Raw genomic sequence first — 22,124 nt, 5'->3', positions numbered from 1 at the left:
ATTGCGCTATCGAACCAACACAACAATGACAATTTATATTACATAAAAAAATTAACATTTCAGGACAAAGTATTACAAGCATTTTACATTAAACAGTTCATCTCTCAGAAAAATCCACTTTCATCCATAATTTCAACGACTATCTTACGAATATTCGATTAGGTCACGTATCCTGTGTTTAACAACACGAGTTTAACATTTTATACGAAGTTTTCAATTCTAAAATATTTATTTTTCTGGCAGTAGGCATTATTATAGCGACTAAGAACAACAGTAAATATTATCAACAAATAAGATAACAAGAAATAAGTCATAACGTAACAATTAAATCTAAAACAAGGATCTGATATCACGGCATATCACATCACCTCCCTAACCGTACTGCTACTGACTACTGAGTTAGGTACTGACACAACAGGATGAGCACGAGGCGGCTTCACGTTCCAACGAGGGCCAGAGATTATGTGGTCGTAGACATACCTACATTTTCAGCTACCGTAGGAGTGAAAAATCCTGAATATAGGACCACCTATGAGTCTGCCTATTATTTATATCTAATTCGAAGCCAAATTATAAATAACAGGTGCTAAGTAACTAACAATATACTTATATTTGAAATAAAATATTTTTCAAATGTAATATATCCTTCGGGCCGCGCGGATAAAAGTACTGGAAATGACGTATGTACACGAGCCATGCAGGTCTTTCTTGGAAAATCATTGACGAATGCGGTAAGTAGCTTGTGTCTTTTATCAGGTCCTATCTACGCGCGTCGCGGAATGGGGTTTAATTTACCAAGTTTACCCGTTAACCTCGAAAAATGCTCGTATCACTCCCCTTAATTTCTTGATTAGAATTTGAATACTGGGACTCAAATCTCGAGCAATTGCCATTTCAATCAAATGCCAATTGTCAAGCCAAACTGGCTTCGAAGAAACTGGGGGTTATAAATAGGACACGGCAATATTTCAAGCAGGTTAAGGTCACAGGCTACATATGGAGGATTACTCTCATCTCTGGTCAGGTGCAGTCCAGTTAATACTGGTTGCACGCGCGTGCAACGTACAGAAGTATAAATTATACGTTTTATTTTTATACGTCTGTGGAGCAACGTAGAGCTGCTAGAGTTGTAGAGGATCCAGTGCTTTGTGAGCGTCTAGATCACTTGGCGTTGCGAAGAGACTGAGATGTCTTCTATCGCATTTATCTCGTTCAAATCAACTCTATCTTATCAACTCTTTTGACCACGTTAAATCTAGATTTGCCGACTGTAAAATACGCGGAGACTACAAGTCATTGCATTGTCTTTTCTATTCTATATATTGTGTCAAGTTGATTGTCATTCCTTCTATTAAATAATACGTCATAGTGGCATTGTCATTCTGTGATGTCTCAAATGTCATCCAATCAATAATCCACTCAAACTTCAAACTTAAAGAAACCTCAATTCTCATTCCTCAATGATTAATCCAGTGCATTGTTTTGATACGGGCGATAAATTGTAAATTTTATTTTATTAAATTTTTCATGAAAAATTTAACATGAAAGTTCAACTTCAAATCCATTGTTATTTTTCTTCTTAATATTTATATCTATAATTAGTAAATGCATTATATAATGATAAAAGTGTATTTGTATCTAATAAAATAAATGATATTTTAAATTACCTAATATGAGAAAAAAATCTCTGTTAACATTACATTAAATACTGTTATCCACAATTCATGATGATATTTTCTAAAACTGCATTATCATTCCTGTGTTTCCTCTTAATAGTGTCTATTTTTCTGGCAAGTTTATTTAATAGAATATCAACAGATCATAACTTTTATAATGAAAATAAATTTGAAGGAGAAAATTTTACAAATTACCTAGGAAAGAAATATGGACAGATTACTCATACAAACAATAACCTTGTATGGTTTCTTCAGGTAAGTAATGAATATAAATGACACAAAATTCATCATTAACTTTCTCCTTTGTTCTTACATTTGTATTGACTCATATTACTCCATATGTTATACTTGCAGCAATGTTTGCTAATACACAGTAACAAAGCTAGCTGTCTATATACATTTTTAGTTTTGTTTAGTTGTTGCATATGGCCCGAATTACTTTTACATTGTAAGTTTTATATATAATATATTTTATGTATCCACCTATCTATCTCCTTAAATATAAAATTGCTAAACCTTATCTTATAACTGTATAAGCGTGAAGAAATTTTTTATAAAATTAAATATTGATGAAATACTCAAAAAAATGTTCGAGACTGTTTTGAGTCACTTGCCCCCCTTTTATTGTATAAAAAAATGTGTTTTTGTCATAACATTATTTAAAAAATTGTACAAGTGGAATGACTGTTCACTATAAAAAAACTTAAACTTATTAAACTTATGGAATTAAGGATACACTCTGGGTGTAACCCTCACCAAAAGCGTAATTCAAGCTTTTAACAAAATGAAAGTAGCATACCAGTTGGGTAACTCTGATAAGGATACCCTAACACCTAATTTGACAGTGTGTAGTTTCTGCAATAGTGCAGATGTAACCCCATCACATATTATTATCTGCATTTTGCGTAGCTTTTGTTTATTCTTGCAATTCAAATTCAAATATTTTTATTCAAAATAGTATTCAAAATCACTTATTGAACATCAAAAACGACCACCCATTAAAGAAAAGACTGCCTCAGAACTGAGAAGAATGGGCGCAAGAAACTCAGTGGGCTTTTTATTTATATAAAAATATAGATTACAATGTGATACAATACAATAAATATTTATAATTAAAGAGCCTGAGGGTGTTCACTTCATTCCCAGTCTGTGGTTTCATTAAGAAAATCGTTTATGCTACAGTAACCTTTCCCACACAAATGGTTTTTAACAATTCTTTTAAATTTCGTGACACATTAATTGTTTTCTACATTTTCTGAGACCATATTGTAGAAGCATATACATCGCCGAACAAAAGACTTAATATCTCTTTGGGGTGACCTTTATTTTTCAAGGATTTGAGATAATTATTCACTTTACAGATAAAGACAGAATAAGATTCATGAAAGGAATCAATACTGTGAGCAATAAATCAAAACAATAGTTATTAGTGGTCATTACAATAAATCATATTGATTGGAGTGTGACATCCATACATAATACATTCAACAACTTTACAAACCCTAACTACATGTTATCAATGCTAATAAACAGTGTTTAGAAAATTTGTTGGTTTGCCTGTGTGTTTGTGCACACTAATTTCTTTAACTGCAAAAGAAATTTAATGTAGCATTCCAATAGGTTTACAAATAAAACAGAAAATAGAAATAATATGTGTTTTAAAACCCAGATAGGAAGATAGTTTTATATATTTTTATTCCAGTGATTCTTAGTAATGACTGGATATTTTAATGGGATTTCTCATGTTACTTATTATTATTATCTTTTAAAATGAAGTAGTATTCTATGCAGAGTGTAAACAAAAGGTGTATAGAATTCATAATTACTGTCAGATTGCCACATAAACTAAACTTAATTGGGAAACCAAATTATTTATATGGCATGATAGTCGCAGCTGGTACTTTATGTTGTAGTTGGTGATTTCCGCTTTCACAGTGTTCAGTTTTAGATCAGCATGCATCAGCATGTTGCTAATGAACTGAGGAATGTTACACATGTTTCATATCGTTTTGCTTTGAAGTAGGTGTTACTTTGCGGAAATCCATAATTATCCAAATGTTTTGAGTTTTTCTTTAGTGTTAATTCCTCGCCTCGCCTTGTGTAGAGGCGAAACACATGTCAAATTGCTAAAAGACAAATATTTGCAGAATTAACACTAAAGAAAAACTCAAAACATTTGGATAATTATGGATTTCTGCAAAGTAACAATTACGTCAATAAATTTACATAAACTAAATCTAAATAACACCTGATGGTTATCCACATTGGTGATAATGTCATATAAAAATGGTCTAATGTCATTTGACCGATTAAGATTGAAGATGAAGATATTTAATTCTTGGTGGATAATTCGGATAACAAATTTTCAAAAGTGTTATCTTAGTGTGTGTGTTTTTATATTCACAATTTTCTTATCTCAATCTTTATATTGTATTATTTCTGGGATGCTTTTTTGTTAAATTATAACTACATATTGTCCATAGTTTAACATCAAATTAAATGATTTAAAATTTTCTAAAGCTCAAAAGTGCCATTTTTGATTAAAAAAGGATTTTAAAATCGTTAAAAATATAAATATGAAAAATTTATGTGCAATCTGTTGGCAGTATAATGGCAAAGTAGTTTATTGAATTTTTCATTATTTAGGATAAACTGTTTATTTCTGTTTTATTAGATTCTTTCAGTGGTCACATGGGTCTTCTAGTTTTTAATTTATTTATGACTATTAAAAGGCATAAAAGGCAATTATTTTCTCAAAATTGATTCCCTTAGAATTCTTTTTGATATCATTTCTCATACTGCTACCGCTTCGGAAACAAATGGCGCTCCGAGAGAGAAGAAGTGGCCCAAAAAAAACACTCCCAGCTATTTAAAAGAACTTAAATAAAATATGCAATATTGTACTGTCATTGTTATTGCTATAATAATAATCATAATCTAGTCCATCTAAAATATCACAGATCACTTAGATATTGAGCTGTGGAGTAGTAGGATTAACAACAAAGCCATTTTTTGATAAAACATTTAAATTTATTTATTGATAATGCCTGAATAGTGGCTGGGACTTTATTATAAAAGTGTATACATTTACATCTTATGAAGCCTACTAGAATTAGTTACAAGCAATCCCTTATTTATAGTGCAAAATAATGAAAATCACTATTAAGAGTAAAAAGGTGACGATTTTTGTGAATGTATATCAAATTGTCATAAATGTACTGATAATGAACAGTCATAATATTTATTTCTTTAAATTTTTCTTTGAGTGACTGTATAACCAAGCTGATATATATACCAAGCTGAACAGCTCTCTTTTGCAGAGCAAACACTATATCAATGTCAGCAGCATGACCCCACAGCAAAATACCATATGTCATGATGCTGTGAAAATAACTGAAGTACACTAATCTAGCGGTCGCAACATTCGTGTACTCTCTAATCTTTCTAACGGCGTATGCCGCAGAGTTGAGTCTATCTGCTAGTTGGGCCCCACTGAAGCTTTTTATCTAACATGATACCCAAGACGACAGTAGTGTCCACAAGTTCCAATCTCTGGACCGTAGTGTCCACAAGTTCAAATCTCTGGTCATTTATAAGTGCGTTATTGTGTGAATTATTGTATTAAATAAGTGAAATATTATCAGCAGACAATACAGTCTCATTGCTATCATCTACCACAAACTAACTGGTTAATATATATAAGAAATAAAAAAAATTTTGCTTGAAAATATTCTAGGAATGTCAAACATGCGGGTCTGGAGTCAATAGAAGTTCTCGTCTGATCTCGCGTTTTCAGCTCTTTTGTCTCGCGCCAAAAAACCGATAAAAATTGGAGAACAATTTGGCGAGAATCTGCTAAGATTATGTGAATAAGATTTCACAATATTTATTATCTCAAAAAGAATACAAATTCACTTTCTGAGATACTTTAACATGATACACATATAGCCTTAAGCGGTCTAACAAATTTAAGTTATGAGAATTCAAAATTTGGTGTTTTAACTTTTTTTTTTTAAATATTTAATGATTGTAATTCTTTTATATCTTTTGGTAGGTTGTTATACAATTTTACCCCTTCGTACGCTATATTTGTAGATCCATATTTTCTTATAGGTTTTATTAAGCAAATATTTAGGGCTCGTCTTGTTAGAAAATTTTGCATGTTTAGCCTTTTTGTGATTGTTATTTGTGTTTGTAAATCCTTAGTTAAAATTTTTCTTATGAGAATACATGTGTTATATTTATATATTTGATTTAAATTAATTAATTTTGTTTTCCGCTACATTTTAGCGGTGTATAACAGTAGGAGTTAGGTAGTTGTATCGAAAGAAAGTTTTAATAATTTTATTTTGACCTATTCGTAAGCTTTTTAAGTTGGTATTTCCCACCGTTCTGCAAATTTCTACTAAATATTCTATTCGTGGCTTTATCTTGGAATTATATATTAAATACCGCAAAAATCGGTTCCACATTCGCGTTTCTCGTATTTTTCTTGCGGGCTGCAACAGGTTTCTAAGAGTGTAAAGTCGTTTGCACTTAGCACACCTTTTTAAACATTCACCATTATTCACATTAAAAAAAGAAATGGTTTGGAAATATGGAAGGTGACAATTTGATTAAGACATTTGTATATAACTTAACTCTAACAATAATTTTATTGTCACAGATATCTGACATACATATAAGTATATTCCGGGATCCTGGAAGAATATCACAATTCCAACAATTCTGTGATGTAACGGTAAAAAATATCAAGCCACTTCTTGTGCTAGCCACCGGAGACCTCACTGATGCTAAAGCTAAAGATAATTTAGGAAGCTCGCAGGTTAAGTCTGAGTGGGTGTATTACTACAATATTATAAACGAGTCGGGAATATTGGGTCAAACAACCTGGTTAGATATAAGAGGAAATCATGGTGAGCCAAATATATAAAAAATATATTTTAAGATGTAAGGATTCACTTTTGACATTTTTGAAGTGAAAATTTCTTTTAGCGCGGTACGCATATTTTTAGATGAGATAAAATTCTGGACTCGCGACACCGTTACGAGACGCAGCTATAGTGTGTGCGTAATATATGCATGTACAAATAGCAGACCGCGAACACGTCTAGATAAATAAAATGTAGATATATTATTAATTATTATTATATATTATTCGAATCAAAAAAAAATGTTTCCTATTTTAGTTACCATGAACCTATAGTTGCTACTTTAAATTGTAATAATTTTAATGATAATGATGATGATACAAGAGTTGTCAAAATTTATTCATAAAAGAATATTAAATGTATTTTAAAGTTTCTATAAATTAATAAAATACAATTCATAAAAAAGTGCAATTATTAACCCAATAAAACCCTAGTACCCATCTATACATGTCTAACGCGCAAAAATAAGTTTTCACTCAACCCGGATTTTTATTTGTATATTAGCGTAAAATATAAGGGAAATCCTTAAAAACAATTGCTTATTAGAGGCTCTTATTTTAGAGAGAATAATAAACTTTCTAAGCAATAAAAAAGACAAAAGTCTATAATAACTTATAAAAAATAAACATTGTTTCAGATAATTTTAATATCGGGACAATAAATTCACAAGAGAATTATTTTAGAAACTTTTCCGTTCAAGGAAGTAGTCATGCAAAATCTTATGTGTATTATAAGCAGCATAATGGTGTAAATGTCGCATTTTTGGGTATTGACGCATGTCCAGAACCCGGTTTGAGAAGACCCTTTAATTTTATTGGAATTTTGGATGGGCAAGAGCAGCAAAAAATACAAAAACTTAAAACAGAAGCTGAGAGTAAGGCAGACCATATAGTGTGGTTTGGTCACTACCCGACATCTTGTATTCTATCCCTACATTTGGAATCACCATCTTTAGACATCCGTGATCTTATAGCAGCAGCACACGGTTCACAAGTGTATGTGTGTGGTCATTTGCACGCTATGGGTGGGCTTGTCCCTAGAATGTACACAAAACATAAAAAAGGCTACTTAGAGCTTGAATTAGGCGATTGGAAAGACAATAGAATGTATCGACTTGCTGCAATAGACCACGGAATGTTTTCTTTTGTTGACCAGAAACATAATACCTGGCCTGTTGTGCTGGTCACTAATCCGAAGCACGCTAAATATGCAATGCCTGGCAGAGAACCCCTGCATCTGATCCCTGATTCGACCCATGTTAGAATACTTGTATTCAGCGATGTTGACATTGATAGCGTGAAAATTTCCTTTGACAATACCTCATGGTCTGATTGTAAGTTACAAAAACTACCATTATATACATGTGATTGGCAGCCACAGACTCTTTTGACAGGATTACATAATTTGTATGTGAAAGCGATTGACAAAATGGACAGAGAAGCAAATATTGTTCATCCATTCTCGCTAGATGGTAGTGTGATGAATTTTGAAATCACACCAAGGATATTACTAATGTTAGATGCGGGTGTTGTAGTAAGTATCCGTTGAGTGTTTTATTATTAATTAAATATACTTCTGATAAGATAGTTCAGTATTCTTGCTCTTTGCTTGTAACTAATTGATAGAAACAAAAGATTAACTGTTGGTGTAATGCTTTAGAATTGAGAGATACATATTATCGGATGCATAATGAATAATATGTAATCAATGCCTATTTTAGAGTACTTTCACGTGAAAGTTATCTAAAATATAAAATTATCTTGTCAGTGTTTGTTATCAAACTCCTCCGAAACGACTTGAGCGATTGATATTTTTGGGTAGTTTAGTTTGATTTGAGAATAGATCGTAAATTTCTTTATATACACCAAATTTTTTTTAATAATTTATATAACATCGCAACGTTTGCCGGGTCAACTAGTTTTATAGTATAATTATGTTTTACTTATAAACAAGCAAAGCTTGTGTAGACAAAATTATAGTGAGGGTATTTTGAAAAAGGCTGTGCTCTTTAGGTTTATAATTTTTAAAATTTTATAAAAAAGGATTATTTGAAATCGCCTCTATACAGTAATAGTATCTATATTCTGATACAAGGGTGGAAAGTAGTTTATTACAGACGAGTCCCCATTAATCGAGCCGAATTCGAGGGCTTTTAATGTCACGAGATTGCAATAATCTACACACCCGTGTAACACGCGCTGATCCCGTTGAATAGTTTCGTAGGCTGTGTAGCCTATTCGATTTTGTGACAAATATACTTAAGCAACCATTTCAAATAGTTTTGAGAATTCAATGATTAAACGTGTGGATTCATTTTTCCTCGTATAAAACATTTCATTTTTTAATAAGCGAAAACTCCTTTTAAATTCACTTATAAATTTAAAACTGAACTGCAAAGTATTGATTGAACTTGTAAAAGAAAGTCACGACCGGAGAGAAGAGAAATTTCATTTTCGAATCATAATAATTATACCCTCTGAAAGTTTAGCTACGCCATGTTTACTCATTATTGTAATGAAAAAATCTTTTTTGACAGCTGATGCATTTTTTTATAAATATAGTTGCTGTGCTTTCTAATAGGTGGCATTTATTGTCAATGGCGAATCAATAGACCGTGGATTCATTATAAAATAACAAAAAAAACTTTTTTTTTTAATAGGAAATTTTAAAATTTAATAAAAAATAACTTTTTGGTGGCTGTAGTTCTTTTGATAAGATATCTATTAATACAAACTTTTTTCTAGTTTCAGGCAATATTTGGGACACTGCTAATGTTAAATGTGATACCTCTCGTAGTTTTGCGTTTAATAAAGTGTCCACCAAAATACCGCAGAAGGTGTGGTCGACAAATTGTAAGAAGAGTGTGGCTGTTGAGTAAAATAGACAGAGTCTTTTATCCGATTGTTTTATATGCAGCATATTTGCCATTTGGGCCGTGGGCAATTGGGGAGCTTATTGATGGCTACATAGGTGCTATATTCGCTTGGGGAATCATCATAAAGGGTGCATACTTACCAGAACCGTTCACATACATGTACGGAAGTGTTCAGCTAATGTTTGTGCAAATTCCACTCATATTCGTGCTAGCCCACTGCCTGCAGACTAGATTGATGAATCAATGCACTACGAGAGTGAAATATATCATAAAGAATTTGCCGTTTATATTTCTTTTGACCATACAACTGCTGCTAGCATATTTCTTTTGGCTTGAATACGGCACCATATCATTTCTGTTCAGTCCTCTGAGGACATGGAGTGTTGGTATGAGTTTATTGTTGTGGTACAAGACTCTTACACTGACACCGGATTACTGCAGGTAAATTAAATTATTATCCTGTTTATTCAATGACTTTTCGATTCGCAGTCTGTTATATTTATTTAATGGCTGTATATTTTTTTTACTTAATAATACCTATATATTCTCAACACAAATAATTCAGACAATGGCATTTCATACTTAATTTATATGGCAATTGTTTTGCCGGGTCATCACTTGTTAATAAGATAAACCTCCTTAAATACCAATTATAAATATAACGTAAATATTTACACCGTTTTTCAGTGGGTGAAAAATTATTATATTTTTTTTCACAAACCGCTTTTAATCATGACACTCTCGGCTCCCTTATCAAACTAGTGCGTAGTTGCGTTTACTATTGTGAGTGTTATTAAATCGTTTGATATTTTTTATTTCAGACGTTTGCAAAAATTAAATGAACTATCATAAGGATTTAATGATAAGAAGTTGTTTGACGCGTCGACGCTTCACGTTACACACAAAAGGCTGTAAAATATTATAGTCACGCTTTCAAATCGTAAGTTATCGTAGTGTTCACCAAAGATTAATTAATTAATTAATTCAATTGACTGATGTCATTCCAAGTGATTTCTTTGATTTAAAATGTGACCGAAATGTGATAAACTGGCGACTTATTCATTGAACTTTCAATGTGTCACTTCAATACAAAAAAAAGTAAAGTGAAAAATTGTGACCTCAAAAATTTGTCACTTTGAAATGTAAATTAATTCTCCATACATAATTCTCATCCATGAATATCACAAAAAATAGTATATGTTACGTTCATAAAATGTTGGAGCGGTATTGCCAATATCGTGGTCTCGCTTACTCGGGTAATTTTTGTCTTGTCAATTGCAACCTGTTTCTATCTACCGTGTGTAGATTGAATCAAACTGTTTCAAATAAATTGCTAAAACGTAAATTTTACGTAACTTTTAATATAATTTAATGAGTAATAATAATTGTTTATAGATGAAATTTATTTTTTTGGCAAATTCAATGAATAAGAAGAACAGTGATGCTTTTTGTGCTTGGACCAATTAACCACTGACGCGCAACGTCATGTCAGTGCCGGATTTAGAGGTCTGGGGGCCTCGGGGCTACAAAAGAGGCCCCCATATCATTTTCAAATTTTCATAAAATGGACAATTTTCAATAAATTATTTCTTGTGAAACCATGTGCCTATAGATGCTTTTATTATTAACCAAACAAAAAATTCAATCGGAATCAAGAATTATCTGTAATTAAATTAATTTTGCGCATGCGAACGGAACCTTCCGAGCTTTTTGCCGAAAAATCGTTGATGATATCATCGATCGATGCGAAAGCTTTGATAGACAATTTTGTCCCGTCGTGGCTCAAACCCTCTTTTTATAGTTTTCATTTATGAAAATTAGGGTTCTCCAGTGCAATAAGATACCATGCAATTTCAAGATTTGGGAATGTATCTCTGAAACTATGATCTTCGAGAATTTGGCAGTAAAACAGTTCCGGAGATTGGTGTTTTCCGTAGTCTTTTTGTATGATTCGATCAAAGTCAAATTTTGGTAAGAGAAACACATAGCTGGTCGACTACTTGGATAAAGGCGGATACTTTGTATTTCGCTTATCAGAGCCATTTGAGATTTTGATATTTGACTGATTGCCTGATTGGAGTGAACAGATAATAGATCGATGATCCGATGTTTGTACAAAATACTGTAGGTTAAAGTAAAACTCGAAAAAGACATCAAAGGAAAAGTTGTTTACTATAAATGTAGTGAGTCTAATTTTTTTTTTCGAAGTTTATTTATCGGGGACAACTTATGTGGAGGGTCCGGGGCTGTAGCTCTGGTTTTGTTTGATTTAGGGTAGGGCACCCTAAATCCGGCCCTGCGTTGTGTTGACCTTTATCCCTATAGCAATATAACATGGCGCTGTCAGTACAATGTGAGATCTCGAACTGAAACAATGTAAAAGTGTGTCAATATAATAGCGAGCAATCAAAAAATGTGTCGTTTCACGTGTTAGTACAATTTTAACATTCTTTAGTAGCGATTTTTTCGTGAAACATATTTGTTAGGTATGTAAGTTCTTCATTTTGGTTGGATTATATGATTTACATTATTACAGAAGAATTAAAACGTTGATTATTATTAATTAACGCGTTTCTACTACATAAAGCAACCATTTAAGTAATTCCCAGAACACAGCAGTGTATCAATAGATATAACATTGATGCCAAACCACACACATGACACAGATATAACACGGAATAGGTATGGCTTGCATTCTAACATCACATTCACTTGTCATGGTTATTTTGTATAAAGGTTGACATGACTAGTGACATTTTTGACAATTTGACCCCTCAATCCGCGAAAATTTGTGGATTGGGATTCCAATTATTCTTCTCGAGTTTCGTGTCCATTGGTTAATTCGTCCAAGTGTTTGTGTAAAGGTCGGACCGCATTAGAACAGCCCTGCGCTGCGCGTCGCTTCACGGTACCTATCGCATTAAAACTGCAGTAAGCGGCAGCTCGCTTCATTTCTATACCAGCTTCACGCAAGCTGAGCGTTAGTGTCGAGGATTTGGTCATTATTTCTTTATTGTGTGCAGAAGAAGATTGAACGCATCGTTGCACTGCATGTCGCGGCACTGCGCATCTAAATATTCTCTCTGAGCAGTGACCTCTACTATATACCACTGGATTGGCGGCTGTTAAAGTGCTTTTGTACTTGTTGTTTGATATTCAACATTTTGGCGCTGTTGGCCATGTAGCGAGAGTCTGTGGTAATAAAACTAGTGATGACAACCTCAGCTAAACAAACCGATAGGAAAACTAGGTACAAAAAAAAATGTGTACTTTATTACGTTGATTCCTGAGATATATAAATATAAATAGGTATAAATACATACACGGAAAACAACCAAAATTAATTCAAAATGCAAAGTTACTTCAGAGTATTGTACGCTTCTCTCGCAGCCATTTGTATTATACGTCAAAATTAGTTCTCAGGAAGTATGGAACAGCCTGTCCAGTGGTTAAATACCACAGATCAGTGTCTCGGAAGCAACTATGCCTCGCAGTGCAGCACCGCTCTAGTGCGACACGCACCATACAAATGATTGAAACAATAGTTTGCTATTTTATGCCCCGCAGTGCGGCGCTGCGTAGCGCTGTGGTAATGCGGTCCGGCTCTTACCGTTATCTCCTAAGTATATGCAATTTATATACAATTTAATTTGAATAAAAAAGAAGTATTAATTAATTATAATATACTAAAACATAGGTAATAAATTAAATATAAACGGTTCTCGGCGAAAGGTCTAGTATATGTCTAGTGCGCTGCCCTCTAAATTTGGGGTTGACACTGTGAATGACTGATAATCGATTGCAATCGAGTAGCATCGATTGTTGTCAACTGAACTGAACAATATACTTATTCGATTCATTTTAGTAATAATCACACATGGAGCGTCCTCAACTGCCTTTCGCCATATTGAATTTTATGTGACGTCATTTTATTTTAAAAAGGTCTGATTATGATAGAATTTTATTATGACCTTTATTTTATAATATTACAGCCGTGTTGTACAATTGTGATATAGATAACCCAATGATGTATATTTTGAATATTATTTCATATTAAGAATGTGGTCTTTAATTGTAGAAAGTACGATAATGTTTTTTTTTTTTATAAATGTGCTGTATTTTGAATACAAAGATTTTATTTTATAACTGTACCTATGTATGTAGTATGAAAAAATCTGTTTTTTTGTTGATGTAAATAATGAATATAATACATGTATTTATGATGTTCGTGGTGTTTTTTTTACAGTTTGTAATCTAGTGGCTACTAAGAGTAACTAAGTATTGTAATAGCCTGGCTAAATAAGGCACTCTGGACTAATGTCCTTAATTAATGAAACAAAAGTCCGATCGTACCAAACTATGTGTTTAGGCTATAAGTTATCAAATTTACACTGTGGTACACCTGCTACTCCGCATAGTTTCGCCCACCATTCAAGATTCATTCCGGAATCTATTGTAAAGCAGTCAGGGGAAATAAAAACAGTAATATATCACAAACCACTGTATTACAGATTTTACAATTACAACTTTTAACTCTCAAATATATAGGTACTCTTGTAATTATTTAACAACACTTTAATAATGCAGAATAATTTAATCCCGAGCAAGATATTATATACCTTTCGCCACACCTCTCCTCTCGCTCCTCTACTCGCCTCACACTTCACGCCGCTACACTAGCGCCACCTCTCAGACACCCGTTGCTCACTTCACTTGACTCGTTAGTCGTTACACTTTACATACAATATTGGTAACATGCCTAGCTCTCGATGAGCAAGTAAATATAACCTTCAAAGTCAAAGTTCTTTATTTTCCAGAAACAGTCACAAGTAAAATTGTTACAAATTTAAGAGCAGGCACATGTTTCGTCTTGACAGACATGCAAATATATTTGTGGTTTCGCTTCACAATATTATAAACCTAACACAATCAATAATTACTGCATACTACATTTAATTTGACCAACGTAAAGTCTACTAGAAGACCCTACAATACACAATTACAATAATCAATGAAATACAAAGAGATAATGTATTAAAAATAATCACAAAAAAAATACAATATTATTGGTAAAAATAGTATTGGTGCCAATTACCACTTCGTTTGATAATACTCGTTTATTGAGTAAAACAATATTTTTTTAATAGTGTTAATAATCTGCATGTTTCATATTACTCAACTTCAATTTTTACTTAGGCAGTCTCACCTCTTAATACGTAGTAGTTACATTCTCTTTATGCCGGCAGGAGATCTCCTGGGACTCCTCTCAGTATGGGGATACCACAAGGGTCTATTCTTGGATCATTCCTCTTCCTTATCTATATAAATGATCTTCCTAATCTTATAGAGAAAAAACATAAGGTAGTATTGTTTGCGGACGACACTTCACTGATTTTCAAAGTGAAAAGAAACCAAGCTATGTATGACGAAGTGCACGATATTTTATCTGACATCGTGTACTGGTTTAGCGCTAATAACCTATTGTTAAATAGCAAGAAAACTAAATACATTAAATTTACCGTACCAAATGTCAAAAATGTAAATGCAAATATTTTGTTAAACGGAGAGGTGATAGAACCGGTGGAATCTGCTATATTTCTTGGCATAACTCTAGATTCCAAATTACAATGGGGCCCCCATATTGAAGGTTTGGCGAACAGACTTAGTTCTGCAGCATACGCGGTTAAAAAGATTAGACGATTAACTGACATAGATACGGCGCGACTAGTATACTTTAGTTATTTCCATAGTATTATGTCCTATGGTATATTGCTATGGGGCAACGCTGCCGATATTAATACAATATGTGTGCTGCAGAAGAGGGCTATTCGCGCTATTTATAACCTAGGTCCTAGAGAATCATTGAGAGCAAAACTCAAAGAAATTAACATCTTGACTGTTGCTTCTCAATATATTCTTGATAATGTAATGTATGTTCATAGGCACATAAGTGAATTTGCCAGAAACTGTCATAACCATAATGTTAACACCAGGAACAGACATAAACTGATGATGCCTACTACTCGGCTAAGTCAAGTTAGTAAGTCTTTTGTGGGGCGACGTATATGCTTTTACAACAAGATCCCAGAAAATGTTCAAAACAAAAGTATTACGTTATTCAAATGAATTGTTAAAAAACGTTTGTGTGGTAAAGGTTACTATAACATAAATGACTTTCTTAATAATACCAAACATTGGGAATGGAGCAACCGCCCTCAGTCTATTAAATAATAAGTTTAATTGTACAATGTTACTTTGTTAATGTTACTTTAATTGTAAAACATATTTTTGATGAAAAAAAAAAGCCCGCTGAGTTTGTTGCGTCCATTCTTCTCAGGCCTGAGGCATTCATTTTGGAATGGGTGGACTTTCAATAAGTGATTTCACATCCTATTTTGAATAAAAATATTTGAGTTTTTGAATTTGTTTTTGCGACACTGTATGTCGACACTCGTCTAGAGTATCAGTGTCGTCATGTGTCACTAACTGTCACTAATAGAATACGATTGGCAACTTGTTTAGTAACTCCAAAGAGAATTTCACCACTATATTCAAGTAAGGTCCGGAAGTTTCGCTTTACGAACACAGAGTGCTCTCGCTCCTCGCACTGCCTCTATATTGGTGAAATTGGGCTCATCAAACTTAGCCCCCCAAAAAAAAATTTTTTTCTATTTTTGAATTTTCAATATCGCATATCGTTAGTTCGTAGTTTGTTCTTAATTGTTCGCTATAAATAAACGTTTGTTCTTTTGTTGTTTATTTAAAAACAATTAATTAAAAATGGGGGGAAACGCCTACTATTTGGTTCTGGCACTCGCCGGCCGCTGCCGCGGCACGCTACGCTCGGCTCGTGCGTTGTTTTAACTGTTCTAGCATACCAATTTGAATGAATTGCAAATTTAAAAAAAAAATCGAGAACAAACAAATGTTTATAGAGAACAATCAAGAACAAATGGCGAACTAACGATGTAATAAAAAAAAATCTGGTGGGCTAACTTTCTTGAGCTGTGAAACTGTAAAGCTAGGTTCATATTGCTGTGTTTAGGTGCATTCTGTTGTGTCGCGGAGTGTTCATACTAATGTGTTGTGTTGTGACGCAATCTGGCGCATTTTCAGATGATTCATCGTGTGCGATTGCGATCGCGCCACAACCCAACGCAACTTACTAATGTAAATCTAGGCATAGGTAATAAACGTAACCGATTGTGTTCTGGTGCGCCCCGACAGCATTACTATTAAGTAAGTAATTCATATTATGAACCTAGCTTTAGTGTAAAGCTGAGATCTATACAGTATACTTAGACTTTACTCAGACTTTAGTCAAGTAAACCTTAGCTGATGGTGATAAAACGCGAACTTGACTTTTGCATTGGGCTGTCTTAGCAAAAGCTCAATATAATTTCAGCTGTCAAATGACTATAAAAAAAAACAATCATCAAACATAATGCTAAGCTTACACTCAGGTAAGTTTTACGTAAGTAAAGTCTGAGCAAAGTCTAAATGTGCTCTACAGATCCCAGCCTAGGTTCCTATAGCGCTTACAAGCCTAGGTCCTCACTTAACAATCCGAGCATAAACAATGTCCTGCCTAAGAAGGCAAGGAGAACTTGTGAGAACAACTCTGTAAATAAATAACGTGCAAGTACCTACTTACTTTTTAACCGACTTCAAAAAAGGAGGAGGTTCTCAATTCGTCGGTATGTTCTTTTTTTTTGTTTGTTACCTCAAAACTTTCGACTGGGTGAACCGATTATGATATTTTTTTTTAAATTGGAAGCTGGTGCTTCCCGTGTGGTCCCATTGTAATTTGGTCCAGATCTGACAGTGGCATCCATGAGAAAACCATAAAAGTCTTAAATTTGCTATACGTATGTATAGCAAAGTGGATGATAAATTTTCGAATAACTCAATATCGCGCCAACCGATTTCGATGATTCTTTTTTTTATTGGAAAGGATATACTTCAAAGATAGTTTGGTTAGGTTCTGATTACGGAAAGCATGACAAAGTAACGGAACTCTTCAATTCTTAGGAGCAAATTAACGATAATCGGACGACTCCTTAACGACTTACAGTAAGGGTGCGATCTGTGGCAGAATTTCTGTGTGTAATTTAATTACAAAGCACTTACGTTCATTGCTGCATTGAAAAATTTAGTATATCTACACATATTTAGCCAAATTGTTAGTTGGTGTACTTCAAATTCACTAAAAATCATAAAATAAAAAAAAACAACCGACTTCAAAACAATAGATATAATGTGCACTAAAAAGTATAAAAATAATTGCGTATTTTTATACAATCTACTTAATTAATCTAATTCTAGTAACGATTCTTGTAATTTTTTGAGTCGGTGTCATCCAAGATAGGTTTGTTACTACATACATAGTTATAGGTGAGATGTGCTTGAGTCGTGAGGAGGCGAGATGCGAGAGCGGGTCGCGGCGGAAGGACACCGATTCCAAAAATAACAATAGGTAATCGTTACTGGTATTAGATTAATTAATTAGATTGTATAAAAATACGCAATTATTTTTATACTTTTTAGTGCACATTGTATCTATGGTTTTGGAATAGTGTTTTTGAAGTCGGTTGTTTTTTTGTTAATTTTTTTTTAATAAAAAAACATTTCGGAATCTTATTCTTTTTATTTTTTTTATAAAGCATAAAAAAGTTATCTATTCTAAATCCATTTAGAGAGTATATCAAAATAATCATAAAACTATCTTATTTACTAAATTTCATAATATTATGTAGTTTTTAGTTTGGAGGGTAGCGTTAATTTTTTATGGTTACTTATTTTTTTTTAAATAAATAAATTTCATTTATTTCAAAGATTACATATAAATTTTTAGTGATTGAGACTTCCCAGTGAGTTGTCTTAGGACACTTGTATTGGGAATACATTGCAACTTCCATAGCAGATACATAATATTTATATAGAAATTTGAAAACAAGTCTGAAAACTGTGTGTGTGTGTGTCTGTCTATCTATAGAATACGTGTGCTTGTATTGTCAGTCTGATCAGAAGATTTTCCACTTATTTATTTATGAACTTCCAATAGAATTACATGTGATACATTAACACTAAACAAGTTTTAGGTGCTAAGGATACATATTATTACATTAATAAGCAGTTACAGCGCGTACATAAATACAAGTCTTACTTCAATCATTAAAATTTCATGCTAACCGAACCATTACCTGAGTAGTTAAATCATTTTTGTATTATAAAGAAATTTTGTACATAATTATTTTGGTTGGTCGTCAAAAACGTCCAGTTTTTAGTACCCATCCTTTTTACCCAAACAGTAAAATATACTTATTACGTCTGTCACCAGTCTGTATTTCATGAACCGTGACAGTTACACAGTTGAAATTTTGAGAGAATTACTAAAAAAAGAGAATAAAATAAATAGTTAAGGATCTCCCATACAACAAACATTATTTTTATAGATGATATTTATAATGGTGCGGAACCCTTCACGCGCGAGTCCGATTCACACTGGGCCGTGTTTTTTTTAAACATACATGGCAGCGATCTAGCCTCACCGTATTCTATTCCCACGTTTAATGTATTGATATTTATTATATAACTACCTGACCCAACAAACGTTAACAACAAAAATTAAAGTAATAAATAATAAAAAATTAAAATTTTTGGTGTATAAAAAATAGATGACGACCGATTCTCAGACCTACCAAATATATCGTACATAAAATTTATCGTTATACAATAATCATTATATCCGATTGGCATCTTGCAACCCTATTGCGGAAAAATAGGTGTTAATCGTAGGCGGGGGAAAATTTGAAATTGTACATATTTCTTAATGCTGAATTATAATAAAATAACAATAATAAATCTATGGGCCTTATGAGAAAGCTCATGGTCGCTCAGTGGGCAATGGAGAGAATCAGAAATATGGAGATCCGTATGAGAACCAAAGTAACCGACATAGTCCAAACGATTGCGAAACAGAAGTGGCAGTAGGCAGGGCACATTGTTCGACGGACAGATGGCCGTTGGGGCAGTAAAGTCCTCGAATGGCGACCACGTACCGGATGACGCAGTATTGGTAGGCCCCCCACAAGATGGACCGACGATCTGGTCAAGATCGCTGGAATACGTTTGATTGGCAGCGCAGAACCGATCTTCGTGGCAATCTTTGGGAGAGGCCTTTGTCCAGCAGTGGATGTCTTCCGGCTGATGATGATGATCAATAAAAATAGTCGAAATTTAGGTTTATGAAAAATAGATGTTGGCCGATTCTCAGACCTACCTGATATACACACAAATTTTCAAAAAAATTGGTTATATTAGATAAAGATATTGTTGTCACCTGATGGTAGGCAATCACTGCGGCCCACTCTCTTCTAACACCAGGGGCATCACAAGAGAGTTGCTGACATTATAAAGCGTTATAAACATACATATTATGAACTCGAATATCGAACCTGGAGAAGCGTTTTGAGAGGCATCGGAACTATCTATTGCGCCATCGAAGCTTTCTGAAGATGTACATGACAGTATGCACAGTTATGAAGATAGTGGTAGCAATACACCACACTGTCTTATTAATAAACACATGTAAAGTTACTCCAAGCTTATAATTACTTCTCCCTGTCATGTTATTCTGTAGTGACACAGGTAAGATAGAGACGATAAGTTTTAAACGTGGAATAACTTCTTACTTCGCGTTTATTAATAACACAGCTAACGTATTATTAATAAACGCAATGTGAAGTTACTTCAAGTTTAAAATTACTTCTCCCAGTCATGTAATTCTGTAGTGACACAGGTAAGATAGAGACGATAAGTTTTAAACGTGGAATAACTTCTTACTTCGCGTTTATTAATAACACAGCTAACGTATTATTAATAAACGCAATGTGAAGTTACTTCAAGTTTACAATTACTTCTCCCTGTCACGTAATTCTGTAGTGGCAAAGGTAAGATAAAGGCAAACTGTCTTATTAATAAACGCAGTGTAAAGTTACTCCAAGTTTAAAATTAGTTCTCCCTGTCATGTAATTCTGTAGTGACATTAGTAACATAAAGCCAAATCGTCTTATTAATAAATGCATTATGCAGTGTAAAGTTACTCCAAGTTTAAAATTACTTCTCCCAGTCATGTAATTCTGTAGTGACACAGGTAAGATAGAGACGATAAGTTTTAAACGTGGAATAACTTCTTACTTCGCGTTTATTAATAACACAGATAACGTATAATTAATAAACGCAGTGTGAAGTTACTTCAAGTTTAAAAATACTTCACCCTGTCATGTAATTCTGTAGTGTCACAGGTAAGATAGAGACACTATGTTTTAAACGTGGAATAACTTCTTACTTCGCGTTTATTAAAAACACAGTAAGGGTTGCGTACCTATATTGAGACGACTTCTCGAATATAAACCTAAACTAATCTACTACTATGATTTCAAATCAGTCCACTTAGAATAATTCTATGCCCGTCCAGCATTACAATGTGAATGAGTAGAGCTTAGATCATGTATACGTCTTGATTGAGTGTGACAGCTGTGAGAAAGTCGAAAAGAAGTGAGGTTGACTGTTAACCTTTTTTTTTGAGCAATGCACGCACACTAACACAAAGTGACATATAAATCGCGAGTGTAAGACGTAACTTGTCACGCACACTAAGGTCTTAAACCTGGCCTGTTTTCATTGGTTATCTAATGAATAATGCTTAGTTTATAAACTTAACTCAAAAATGTACAATTTTGTATATGTGTTAATAAAATAGTGCTTATGTCTCTAATCGAATACCTCTTAGTTATATTAAAATATTAGATACATTATTATAAGTTCATATAATACTGTCAGCTATAATTGAGGAAATGTTTAAAATTACTAAAATCCTTGACATAGTAAATGTATAGAATATAACTTATTTTCAATAAAAAAAACAGCTCAACAACTCTAAATTAAAACCCATACACATACTACACATTCCAAAAAAATAGAGGAGACTGTCAGTAAATTTTGCCAAAAACCATTTGTCTACAGCAAATACCACCTCCTCGGCAATAAATGGCTCTAAACTTCATAATGACAACTATGACAAATACTACCTTTGACTCATTTCATCTGCGGTCCCCCTGAAAACGAGATCTGGAAAGGTCTTGAAACGTCGGGTTAACTAAAATAAAAATTTAACTTTTACGCAAAAATATAATGTAAAAACAGTTACAATTACAAGTTACTCCAAGATTAAAATTTCTTCTCCCAGTTGTCATGTAATTCAGTAGTGACAAATGTAAGATGGAGACAAAAAGTTTTAAATCTGGAATAACTTTACTTCGTGTCTAGCACAGAACAAGTTTATAACAACACTAATTTTGCGTGGGGATTAAGAATAAGATAATGTTATTTACACTGATTCATAATTTAAAATCAAAACTGTAACTAAAGAAATACGAAATAATATTTTTATTGCGTGATTTCCATGTATGCTAAACCTTTTTTCAATATTGTAATTGACTTAACCTTTCCGCATCGGCCGTGCCCGCGGGCACTGGTAATTCAAAAAACAATGAGAGCGGCTGTGCCGCGGGGCACTTTTTTACCTCATCCAGTTTTCACCCTTATTAGGTGTACAAGATGGTTTATTTGCCTACGCAG

At 33.2% G+C, this 22,124-nt stretch overlaps 1 protein-coding gene across 1 annotated transcript; it reads left to right on the top strand.

Annotated features, from left to right (window-relative positions):
• The first annotated feature begins 1,479 nt into the window (after window positions 1-1,479).
• Window positions 1,480-13,709, top strand: LOC126965407 (transmembrane protein 62-like). Its single transcript, XM_050809008.1, has 5 exons — window positions 1,480-1,931; window positions 6,343-6,592; window positions 7,245-8,140; window positions 9,352-9,923; window positions 10,304-13,709. Exons 1-5 carry the CDS (start codon window positions 1,725-1,727, stop codon window positions 10,332-10,334), a joined length of 1,956 nt encoding a protein of 651 aa, XP_050664965.1. The 5' UTR covers window positions 1,480-1,724; the 3' UTR covers window positions 10,335-13,709.
• The last annotated feature ends 8,415 nt before the right edge of the window (window positions 13,710-22,124 follow it).

Source organism: Leptidea sinapis, chromosome 7 (genome assembly GCF_905404315.1).
Source record: "Leptidea sinapis chromosome 7, ilLepSina1.1, whole genome shotgun sequence".
Classification (NCBI taxonomy): Eukaryota; Metazoa; Arthropoda; class Insecta; order Lepidoptera; family Pieridae; genus Leptidea; species Leptidea sinapis.
This window is presented reverse-complemented; position numbering and strand designations above follow the sequence as displayed.